This window comes from Macaca fascicularis, chromosome 4 (assembly GCF_037993035.2).
Source record: "Macaca fascicularis isolate 582-1 chromosome 4, T2T-MFA8v1.1".
Taxonomy (NCBI): domain Eukaryota; kingdom Metazoa; phylum Chordata; class Mammalia; order Primates; family Cercopithecidae; genus Macaca; species Macaca fascicularis.
This window is the reverse complement of record NC_088378.1, coordinates 88028384-88041428: the sequence shown is the minus strand read 5'-3', so window position 1 is coordinate 88041428 and position 13045 is coordinate 88028384. Positions and strand designations below refer to the sequence as shown.

At 37.0% G+C, this 13045-nt stretch overlaps 1 protein-coding gene across 4 annotated transcripts in view; it reads left to right on the top strand.

The window, feature by feature from the left end:
- The window catches only part of ZNF292 (zinc finger protein 292), a 104203-nt gene extending 91606 nt beyond the window's left edge, over window positions 1-12597 (top strand). For all 4 annotated transcript variants that reach the window (XM_074037538.1, XM_005552410.5, XM_074037537.1 and 1 more), the window contains one exon: window positions 3753-12597. In XM_074037538.1, the coding sequence (XP_073893639.1) occupies window positions 3753-10907 (7155 nt within the window). In that variant the 3' untranslated portion in view covers window positions 10908-12597. The remainder of the gene's footprint in view (window positions 1-3752) is intronic.
- Window positions 12598-13045: the final 448 nt, after the last annotated feature.

Genomic DNA, 13045 nt, shown 5'->3' with positions numbered 1-13045 from the left:
CTACAGGTAGCTCAGTTGTTTGAGTGGAGGGAAAGATAAAAGAGGAAACTAGAACAGATGAGGCAGTGGTCAGACTGTGAAGTCCTTTTTGTATTCCACACTAAGGTTTGTATTTTATTCTGAAATATGTGGTAATTATTCAAAGAGTTTTAAAACCGGGTAAAACGTGATGTTAAGAGTGGGTAGGGAAGGACTGGATAGGATGTTGTGGGAAACTAAAAGCAACATGTAAGCCTTGGATAGCTTTAGGTCAAGGATACTAGGCAGCCAGAGGAAAGGAACAGAAAAGGCAATGGGAAGAAGGTACAAAAGACAAACCTTTCTGTTTTCCGGAACTTGCCTGGTGCTGTTCTTTTCCTGGAAAGGGGTTGAGTGTCTGTTCCTCCTCTGAATTCATGTCACTTAGCTTTCTGTTCTTGTGACTCATAAATTTAAGCTTGTGCTATTAGTATTTATGATTAACTTATGAATTAAGTAGATTTTTCTGGGCAAATCACTTAATTACATTGTCTTTATAGAAAATTATTGTGAATTCAAATTCAACTTTTAAAACTTACCTGCTGTATAGCCAGTTTATGATTTTAATGTTGCCTGTTCACTTATTTTCAAGTACACACATGAAAGGTCAGAAGAAAAAAAATTGTAAAATATAGTTTATTTTGTTTCTTTGACATTATGTAAAGGTTTCAGGTTTAATTACAACATGAAAATGTTTTTAAAGCAAATTTATTGAGGCGCCTCACCATTAATGAATCGAAATGACCCTTCGAATTTAGTCGCAGACTGGATTAGAATAGAATGTCAGTGGAATTCCCCTTTTAAATAGTTTAGGTGTGTCTTGTGAGCAATAAGTAGAATTCTTTTTTGTTGTTTTTGTTTTTGTTTTGAGATGGAGTCTTGCTCTGTTGCCCAGGCTGGAGTGCAGTGGCGCAATCTCGGCTCACTGCAAGCTCTGCCTCCTGGGTTCACGCCATTCTCCTGCCTCAGCCTCCTGAGTAGCTGGGACTACAGGCGCCCACCACAATGCCCGGCTAATTTTTTTGTATTTTTAGTAGTCACCGGGTTTCACCGTGTTAGCCAGGATGGTCTCGATCTCCTGACCTCATGATCCGCCCGTCTCGGCCTCCCAAAGTGCTGGGATTACAGACGTGAGCCACTGCACCCGGCCAATAAGTAGAATTCTTATCAGCTTTTGCCATTCCTGGAGAAGAGGCTCAACATTCATATGATACAAATAGTTATCTTCTGCAAGACAGATACCCTTCATCCAGAAATCCTTCATTCTCTGAATCTTTTTTTTTTTTTTGAGACCCAGTTTCGCTATTGTTGCCCAGGCTGGAGTGCAGTGGCGCAGTCTCAGCTCACAGCAGCCTCCACCTTCTGTGTTCAAGTGATTCTCCTGCCTTAGCCTCCTCAGTAGCTGGGATTACAGGTGCCCGCCACCACACCCAGCTAATTTTTTGTATTTTTAGTAGAGACTGGGTTTCATCATGTTGGCCAGGCTGGTCTCGAACTTCTGACATCAGGTGATCCACCTGCCTCAGCCTCCCAAAGTACAGGGATTACAGGCATGAGCCACAATGCCAGGCCTCTCTGAATCCTTTTTTAAATTCATTTATTTCTCCATCATTTCCTGAATTTCTGAAGAATCACACCCCTTCTCAGAACTTTCACCAGTAAGAACTTGTACCAGTTCTTCTGACATTATTATATGTGCCTTCAGTATTACTTTTAATCATCTTTATGGTTTACTTGGCCATTAAGTCCTCCCAGACTTATTTGTGCCTTTCCATGTGTAGAATGCAGCTTCACAGACCACCGGTAATTTTTTTCTTTCTTGCATATCGTAATAGAGGAGTGACCTAATTGTTCACCCTTAGCAGCCCCGTAAGGCATGTAACAGAGATGCAGATGTTTTACTGTACAAGTTTTAAGGCACAGATCTATCTAGGAATAGTATAATATATACAAGTTTATATGAAATCTAGAGACACCCATATGGTCCCACTTCGTTCCCAGTTTTCATCTTCCCTGTCATTTTTTTAAAATTATTATTCTTTTTAAGAGACAGGGTCTTGCTCTGTTGCCCAGGCTGGAGTGCAGTGTGCAATCCTAGCTTACTGCAGCCTCAAATTCCCAATTTCAAACAATCCTCCTGCCTCAGCCTTCTGAGTAACTAGGATTACAGGCACATGCTACCATGCCCAGCTAATTTTTTGTTTGTTTGTTTTGGTAGAGATGGGGTCTTTCTGTATTGCCCAGGCTGATCTCAAACTCTTGGCCTCAATCAGTCCTTCCCACCTTGCCTTCCCAAAGCACTGGGATTACAGGCATAAGCCATGAGCCACCATGCCCAGCCTTTTTGTTTTTTTGGAGACAGGGTCTCACTTTGTCACCCAGGCTGGATTGCAGTGGTGCGATCTCTGCTCACTGCAGCCTCAGCCTTCCAGGTTCAAGTGATCCTCCTTTCTCACCCCCACAGGTAGCTGAGACTACAGCTGCATACCACCACACCTGGCTAATTTTTGTACTTTTTGTAGAGATGGGGTCTCCCTGTGTTGCCCAGGCTGGTCTCGAACTCCTGAGCTCAAGTGATCCTCCTGCCTCAAAGCCTTCCAAAGTGTTTGGATTATAAGCATGTGCCACCGCCCCCAGCCTAGCCTATCATTTTAAAAATAGGTCTCATCATGCTATTCTTTCTATTCATTTTCTTTTTGGTCATTGTGCTCTTGCTGTTTCTAAAATCAAGGCCAATTCAGTATCCCAGGCTCCTTTTCCTTTTAAGTAAAAATACGTTTGCCCTACAAGTTTAAGCTTGTTTTGGTATAATATTTACTTCTTAACTTATGATAATACAGGCCCTATCAGTTCTCTCTACCTATTTTCTTTGTTGCCTTTTGATCCTGTATCATACATATTTTATTCCAATGAATGTGGCCACATCCTGTGGCTATCTTATTTCTCATTTATCTTTGTTCCCTTCTTGTCTTTAAAACCTATTTTTATCTCTTTACCCTATGTGTCTTTCAAATGACTCTTACCTTTGTTATTGCTATCTAATAATAATAGTTTAAAATGCTAATTCAAAAGAAAACGTATGTTGGGCTATGTCTACCCCTACTTCTAATTCTTAAGCTGGTCCCGCTATGAGGTAGGTAATTTGACATTCGCTTTTATGATAGCACTAGAATCTCCACTATTAGGGATTAGTACCTTATTTTATAGAAGCAAACTATTTCAGTACTGATAAGTTTGGAAATATGGGGATGTTCTCAGTTTTATAATTAGATTAGGAGGGTTTTGTTTCAGAAAGATTGCTTATGCAAACAGGAAGAGTTACAATAAGGATGACATTTATTGATCATTTACTATGTGCCAGACATTAAACTATAACACATACTTAATCTCCTTTAATACAGCAATTTAATGAAGTTTAAGTGCTGTTTTGACCTCTGTTTTATAAGTGGGATATGAAAGGTCAAAAAAGTTAAATTAACTTCCAAGTTTGCCTAGACATTAAATAATTTCATACCCAGGTCTTAGCTTCTAATACTTAGGCGTTTTCTGCCATTCTATGCAGTTCATTTTACATACACACATAACAGCCTAAGGTGCAGTGCTTTAGAAGGGGAATCCTTTCATAAGCTGCTATTGCAAGATTTAAGAAAAATCTCAATCTTAACTAAATTCTGAAATAAATTAGTGTTGATTAGTGTAGCTTAAATTAACATTTCCTGTTTGCTTTTTCACAGACTGAAGGGGCTGGACTTGCTACCTGTATAGAACTGTGTGTAAAAGCTCTTCGCTTGGAGTCTACAGAAAATACTGAAGTGAAAATATCTATTTGCAAGACCATTTCATGTTTGTTGCCTGATGATCTGGAAGTAAAACGTGCTTGTCAACTGAGTGAATTTCTTATTGAGCCTACAGTAGATGCGTATTATGCTGTGGAAATGTTGTATAATCAGCCAGACCAGAAATATGATGAAGAGAATCTTCCAATACCAAATTCTCTACGCTGTGAGCTGTTACTTGTATTGAAAACTCAGTGGCCCTTTGATCCAGAATTCTGGGATTGGAAAACCTTGAAACGACAATGCCTTGCATTAATGGGGGAAGAAGCATCCATTGTGTCTTCAATAGATGAACTGAATGACAGTGAAGTATATGAAAAAGTAGACTACCAAGAAGAGAGTAAAGAAACTTCTATGAATGGACTTTCTGGTGGAGTTGGTGCTAATTCTGGCCTTCTTAAAGACATTGGTGATGAAAAGCAGAAGAAGAGAGAGATAAAACAGTTAAGAGAGAGGGGATTTATATCTGCTAGGTTTAGGAATTGGCAAGCCTACATGCAGTATTGTGTGTTGTGTGACAAAGAATTCCTTGGTCACAGAATAGTACGACATGCTCAGAAACATTACAAAGATGGAATTTATAGTTGCCCCATATGTGCAAAGAACTTTAATTCTAAAGAAACTTTTGTCCCTCATGTCACACTGCATGTTAAACAATCTAGTAAAGAGAGACTAGCAGCTATGAAACCATTAAGAAGATTGGGAAGGCCTCCAAAGATCACAACTGCCAATGAAAATCAGAAGACTAATACTGTGGCTAAACAAGAGCAGCGACCTATAAAAAAGAATAGTCTCTATTCAACAGATTTTATAGTGTTTAATGACAATGATGGTTCAGACGATGAGAATGATGACAAAGATAAATCCTATGAGCCAGAAGTGATTCCAGTCCAGAAACCAGTACCTGTTAATGAATTTAATTGCCCTGTAACTTTTTGTAAAAAGGGCTTTAAGTACTTTAAAAATTTAATTGCTCATGTAAAGGGGCATAAAGATAATGAAGATGCTAAGCGCTTTCTTGAAATGCAGAGCAAAAAAGTTATTTGCCAGTACTGTAGGCGGCATTTTGTGAGTGTTACTCATCTGAATGATCACTTACAGATGCACTGTGGCAGTAAACCATATATCTGTATACAGATGAAATGTAAAGCTGGTTTTAATAGTTATGCCGAGCTTTTAACCCACCGAAAGGAGCATCAAGTCTTTAGAGCAAAATGTATGTTTCCTAAATGTGGAAGAATTTTTTCAGAAGCTTATTTACTGTATGATCATGAAGCACAACATTATAATACGTACACTTGCAAGTTCACAGGTTGTGGCAAAGTTTATCGTTCTCAGGGTGAGCTGGAAAAGCATCTGGATGATCACAGTACTCCTCCTGAAAAAGTGCTGCCTCCTGAAGCCCAACTTAATTCATCTGGAGATTCCATTCAGCCTTCTGAAGTGAATCAGAACACAGCAGAGAATACTGAGAAAGAAAGATCTGTGCTTCCTTCAGAAAATAACATTGAAAACAGCTTACTAGCAGATAGAAGTGATGCTTGGGATAAAAGCAAAGCAGAATCAACTGTGACCAAACAAGACCAGATTTCTGCCTCTGAGCTCAGGCAAGTTAATGGACCGTTGTCAAATGGTTTGGAAAACTCTGCTACTACTCCTCTGCTTCAATCCAGTGAAGTAGCTGTGTCCATTAAGGTGTCTCTCAATCAGGGGATTGAGGATAACTTTGGAAAGCAAGAAAACTCAACTGTGGAAGGCAATGGTGAATCTCTGGTTACAGACTTACATACACCAGTTGAAGATACTTGTAATGATTTATGTCATCCAGGTTTCCAGGAGAGAAAAGAACAAGATTGCTTTAATGAAGCCCAGGTTACTCAGAATTCTTTAGTAAATTCAGAAACTCTCAAAATAGGTGACCTTACCCCACAAAACTTAGAAAGACAAGTGAACAACTTGATGACCTTTTCTGTGCAAAATCAGGCAGGATTTCAAAACAATTTACCAACTTCCAAATTTGAATGTGGAGATAATGTTAAAACATCATCCAATCTTTATAATTTACCTCTTAAGACATTAGAAAGTATTGCATTTGTTCCGCCACAGCCCAATCTAAGTAATTCATTAGGAACCCCATCAGTGCCTCCAAAAGCTCCAGTTCAGAAATTCAGCTGCCAGGTCGAGGGATGTACTCGAACCTATAACTCTTCACAGAGTATTGGGAAACACATGAAGACAGCACACCCTGACCAATATGCTGCATTTAAAATGCAGCGCAAAAATAAAAAAGGTCAGAAAGCTAACAACTTAAATACACCAAATAATGGAAAGTTTGTTTATTTTTTGCCATCACCGGTGAACAGCTCAAATAATGCATTTTTTACATCACAGACCAAAGCCAATGGGAATCCTACTTGTTCGGCCCAGTTGCAGCATGTCTCGCCTCCCATTTTTCCAGCTCATTTAGCAAGTGTGTCAACTCCATTGTTGTCCTCAATGGAAAGTGTCATAAATCCAAATATAACTTCTCAGGATAAAAATGAACAAGGTGGTATGTTATGTTCCCAAATGGAAAATTTACCTAATACTGCCTTGCCAGCACAAATGGAAGATCTAACCAAAACAGTTCTGCCTTTGAATATTGACAGTGGCTCAGATCCTTTCCTTCCTTTACCTGCAGAAAGTAGTTCAATGTCTCTCTTCCCTTCACCAGCAGATAGTGGGACTAATTCTGTTTTTTCCCAACTGGAAAATAATACAAATCATTATTCCTCACAGATGGAAGGAAACACTAATTCCTCCTTTCTAAAGGGGGGTAATGGTGAAAATGCAGTTTTTCCTTCACAAGTGAATGTTGCAGATAACTTCAGTAGCACCAATGACCAACAGTCTGCACCTGAAAAAGTTAAAAAAGACCGTGGGCGGGGCCCAAATGGGAAGGAAAGAAAACCTAAGCACAACAAAAGGGCTAAATGGCCTGCAATTATCAGAGATGGGAAATTTATCTGTAGCAGATGTTACAGGGCTTTTACTAATCCCAGATCACTGGGTGGGCACTTATCCAAGCGATCTTACTGTAAACCACTGGATGGAGCCGAAATTGCTCAAGAACTTCTACAGAGTAATGGACAGCCTTCTCTTCTTGCCAGCATGATTCTCTCCACAAATGCAGTAAATTTGCAGCAGCCACAACAATCTACCTTCAATCCAGAAGCATGCTTTAAAGATCCATCATTTCTACAGCTGCTTGCTGCTGAAAATCGCTCGCCAACATTTTTACCAAATACATTTCCTCGACCTGGCGTGACTAACTTTAATACCAGTGTCAGTCAAGAAGGTAGTGAAATTATTAAACAGGCTTTGGAAACTGCTGGCATTCCCAGTACATTTGAGGGTGCCGAGATGCTTTCTCATGTTTCAACAGGTTGTGTCTCTGATACACCACAAGTAAATGCAACAGTGATGCCAAATCCAACTGTGCCACCCCTGTTGCAGACTGTATGCCATCCAAACACCTTGCTGACCAACCAGAATAGGACATCAAACTCCAAAACTTCCTCCATTGAGGAATGTAGCAGCTTGCCTGTTTTTCCAACGAATGACTTACTACTGAAGACTGTTGAAAATGGTTTGTGCTCTAGTTCATTTCCTAATTCTGGTGGGCCATCACAAAATTTTACCAGTAACAGTTCTCGTGTTTCTGTTATAAGTGGTCCTCAGAACACAAGATCCAGTCATTTAAATAAAAAGGGAAACAGTGCTTCTAAGAGAAGAAAGAAAGTTGCTCCTCCACTAATTGCACCTAATTCTTCCCAAAACTTGGTAACAAGTGACTTAACAACAATCGGACTCATAGCAAAGAGTGTTGAAATCCCAACTACTAACCTTCACTCAAATGTAATTCCAAGTTGTGAACCTCAGAGTTTGGTGGAAAATCTAACACAGAAGTTAAATAATGTTAACAATCAGTTATTTATGACTGATGTAAAAGAGAATTTCAAAACCAGTATTGAGTCCCATACAGTGTTAGCCCCTTTAACATTAAAAACTGAAAATGGTGATTCCCAAATGATGGCTTTGAATTCATGCACAACTTCAATAAATTCTGATTTGCAGATTTCTGAAGACAATGTTATACAAAACTTTGAGAAGACTCTTGAAATTATTAAAACTGCTATGAATTCTCAAATACTTGAGGTAAAAAGTGGATCTCAGGGTGCTGGTGAAACATCACAAAATGCTCAAATAAATTATAACATTCAGCTTCCTTCAGTAAACACTGTGCAAAATAACAAATTACCTGATTCTTCTGAGTTTTCCTCCTTTATAAGCGTCATACCAACAAAAAGTAACATTCCTCAGTCTGACGTATCACATAAGGAGGATCAAATACAGGAAATTTTAGAAGGCTTACAGAAACTAAAATTAGAAAATGACCTGTCCCCTCCAGCATCCCAGTGTGTACTGATAAATACATCAGTGACACTGACTCCCACGCCTGTTAAATCAACTGCAGATGTCACAGTTGTTCAGCCAGTTTCTGAAATGATAAACATTCAATTTAATGACAAAGTTAATAAACCCTTTGTGTGTCAAAACCAAGGCTGTAACTACAGTGCTATGACAAAGGATGCACTATTTAAGCACTATGGTAAAATTCATCAGTACACTCCAGAAATGATTCTTGAAATTAAGAAGAATCAATTGAAATTTGCTCCCTTTAAATGTGTAGTACCTACATGTACAAAAACATTTACAAGAAATTCTAACCTCCGGGCACACTGTCAATTGGTGCATCATTTTACAACTGAAGAAATGGTAAAGTTAAAAATTAAAAGGCCTTATGGAAGAAAATCTCAGAGTGAAAATTTGTCAGCCCCACGAAGTACACAAGTGAAAAAACAGCTAGCTATGACAGAGGAAAATAAAAAGGAATCTCAGCCTGCTTTAGAATTGAGAGCAGAGACCCAAACTACCCACAGTAATGTAGCAGTGATCCCAGAAAAACAACTTGTAGAAAAAAAAAGCCCTGACAAAACAGAAAGTTCTTTACAGGTGATTACAGTTACTTCAGAACAATGTAATACAAATGCACTCACAAACATACAAACCAAAGGACGGAAAATTAGGAGGCATAAAAAAGAAAAGGAGGAGAAAAAACGAAAGAAGCCAGTTTCCCAATCCCTTGAGTTTCCAACAAGATACAATCCTTACAGACCTTATCGATGTGTTCACCAGGGATGCTTTGCTGCCTTTACGATACAGCAAAACTTGATTCTCCATTACCAGGCTGTACACAAATCAGATCTACCTGCATTTTCAGCAGAGGTCGAAGAGGAAAGTGAAGCTGGTAAAGAAAGTGAAGAAACTGAAACTAAACAAACTTTGAAAGAATTTCGATGTCAGGTAAGTGACTGTTCTCGAATTTTCCAAGCAATTACTGGCCTAATACAACACTACATGAAACTTCATGAAATGACTCCTGAAGAAATTGAAAGTATGACTGCTTCAGTGGATGTTGGGAAATTTCCGTGTGACCAGTTAGAGTGTAAATCTTCATTTACTACATATTTGAACTATGTTGTTCATCTAGAGGCAGACCATGGAATTGGACTAAGGGCAAGTAAAACCGAAGAAGATGGTGTATACAAATGTGATTGTGAAGGCTGTGACCGTATATATGCAACCCGGTCAAATCTCCTCCGACACATTTTTAATAAGCATAATGACAAACATAAGGCTCATTTGATTCGCCCAAGAAGATTAACACCTGGTCAGGAAAATATGTCAAGCAAGGCAAACCAGGAAAAATCAAAGTCTAAACATCGGGGGACGAAACACAGCAGATGTGGAAAGGAAGGAATAAAAATGCCCAAGACCAAACGAAAGAAAAAAAATAATTTAGAAAACAAGAATGCAAAGATTGTGCAGATTGAAGAAAATAAGCCTTATTCTCTGAAACGTGGGAAGCATGTATATTCTATAAAGGCTAGAAATGATGCCCTGTCTGAGTGTACAAGCAGATTTGTAACCCAGTATCCATGTATGATAAAGGGATGTACTTCGGTTGTTACAAGTGAAAGCAATATAATTAGACATTATAAGTGCCATAAATTATCTAAGGCATTTACATCGCAACACCGAAATCTTCTTATTGTATTCAAACGGTGTTGCAACTCACAAGTAAAGGAAACGTCTGAGCAAGAAGGTGCTAAGAATGACGTGAAAGATTCTGACACGTGTGTATCAGAGAGCAATGATAATTCAGGAACAACAGCTACAGTTTCACAAAAGGAAGCTGAAAAAAATGAAAAAGATGAAATGGATGAACTAACAGAATTGTTTATTACAAAATTAATAAATGAAGATAGCACAAGTGTAGAGACCCAGGCTATTACTTCTTCAAATGTGATTAACGATTTTCAGGAAGATAACCCCTGCCAGTCAGAAAGACAAAAAGCAAGTAATTTGAAGAGAGTTAATAAAGAAAAAAATGTCTCACAAAATAAAAAAAGGAAAGTTGAAAAAGCTGAACCAGCATCGGCAGCTGAGTTAAGTAGCGTGCGTAAAGAAGAAGAAACTGCTGTTGCCATTCAAACCACTGAGGAGCGTCCTGCATCTTTTGACTGGAGCTCTTTTAAGCCAATGGGATTTGAAGTATCATTTCTGAAGTTTCTTGAGGAGTCTGCAGTGAAGCAGAAGAAAAATATTGACAAAGACCATCCAAATACTGGAAACAAAAAAGGATCCCATTCAAATTCAAGAAAAAATACTGATAAGACTGCTGTGACTAGTGGAAATCATGTATGTCCTTGTAAAGAAAGCGAAACGTTTGTACAGTTTGCCAATCCATCACAGCTTCAGTGCAGTGATAATGTAAAAATTGTTTTAGACAAGAATCTTAAAGATTGCACTGAGCTTGTCTTAAAGCAGCTTCAGGAAATGAAACCTACCGTCAGTCTGAAAAAACTTGAAGTACATTCAAATGATCCAGATATGTCTGTTGTGAAAGATATCAGTATAGGTAAAGCCACAGGCAGAGGTCAGTACTGATAATTAATGTAGTATAAATACATCATTTACCATTTTATTTTAAATAGGAAGCCATCAAGCATGCTAGAATTGTGGAACTTTCATTATATTTTTTGTTGTTGTCATGAATTAACCTGGCCAAAAAAAAAAAAAAAAAAAAAAACATGACATTGTCATGTAAAACTTTTTTTTTTATCCCTATGGGACTTGAGGAACAGAATCAGTACTTCAGTTATTGTAAATAGCTAAACCTCAAATTTCTATCACCCAATTGCCCTTTTCATGAACTAAACAATTATCTGTGTGATTGGTATGTTTCACCAGGTCACTGCTCATGTATAACAGTACTCTTTATTTGTAGATACCTTTTTTGTATATATTTATTATTGTAAATCATGTGCTGCCACCAGCAGTCTGTAAGTCTAAACTATTAAATGACACATTTATATTTGGAATTTTAATTTTTAACTAAGCGATCAAGTTTTTTAAATTGTTCTTTTATTGTTTTAAATTAAGAACTTTTTGAACTAAAACCAGAAACTCTGCCATAGTTCATTGATTTTTACATGAAACATTTATTTACAAGATGATATCAAGATTACTTTTCACAAAATAGGCACATTATATCAACACTTTGCTCTGCTTTGTGAATTTGCCATCCAGGATTTTGGGGTGGTATTCATGTGAAATTAAAGCAGATTCTTTAGCAGTTTCCTATAGCTACAGTTTTGGTTTTGGTTTTTTTTTTTTTTTTCCTCATTGCTTCTAATTGGATATAGTATGAGTCCATGAAATATAATGGAAATGTGAATAAAGAATTTACTACATTGAAGATTTTAAACATTTGGTATTAAAAAAAAAAATCCTTTGTGAATGTGATAGAAAACTAGTAGTGTGGAGCAGTGTAAATATTTGAGGTGGTGATTTGTGAAGTAGCCCAGTATTGCCTTAAATAAAATCACATTTCATTTCTTGTTTTATACATGTGATCTTATAAAGATTTTTTGTTTTGTTTTCCATTTTCTGAGATTTATAGATTGGTGTATAGCTTTAAACTGTATAAAGTTTTGTGGAAAGATTTTTTTAAACATTTTTATAAATCTTAAAATTGATATCATCAAAGTGAGCCCATCTTGTGTTTATAAAATACAAGAGTCCTTAACATTTATAATTACATAGATAAAACACTTTCTATAAGGAAGTTGGATGTTTTGATTTTACTGTTTATAGATGTTAGATTGTACAGATTTGTCTGTATTTCTCACCATATCTAATGATACTTTTTTCATTAGATTGGTCTTCAAGAGCAGTATTAGTTACAATTATTTTGGTTATTCAGTATATAGTTAGCTCTTACAGTTTAGCTTTATTCACCATATTTATACTGTGGATTCACAGCCAGAGGTAGAGGTTATTCCAGGAGAGTTGATGACCTTCATTTAAAGTCCAACTAAAATCAGTACTAGAAACAAAAGAAAACATCCTTGCAATATTTACTTTTGTTTCTGTTTGCCATAAATAGTAACATTGGTTTTTTTATTTTGTGTTTGTTATAAAACAGTTGCATTCACAATATTATTGGCCTGAGATATTGATGATATTGTGATGGTATGAAAATGTGTACATTCCCTGTGCAACATCAGATTTGCAGGAAAAATGAAGCACTTACTGAAATCGCTGGTACTCTGAATAAATAAGCATGGTCAAGGAGTGAACTATTTTCTTTTGGAAATTTCTTTTTAATTTTTATTATTAAAGTATAATTTTATTTTTAGGGTCTTTTGGGTTTTATTGACTAGTTCATTTCACCTCTTTAAGACTTACTAGCAATAAGCATAAAACTTGACACGTTAAAATCCCTGCCCTTTGGTAAGCCCACTGTTATTTATTAAAATAAAAGTTATTTTATGGGTGATTAATACATGGGTTTTCTTTTTCCTAAATTAATAATTTAAATAACTGAGTAATTTTAATATTAAATTTTTGTTAACAACTGAATGTTTCCATACAGTTTTCTTAGAATTTGACCTAGCTCTTAAAGGTGGGCACTTGGCAAAACTACTCATATAGCACAGTAGCAAGTAGGTTTATTTCTGATCATTGTAACTATGAGCCACTGTTAAGTGAAAATGCCAGTGTATTGGGGCTTTTCTTTTGCT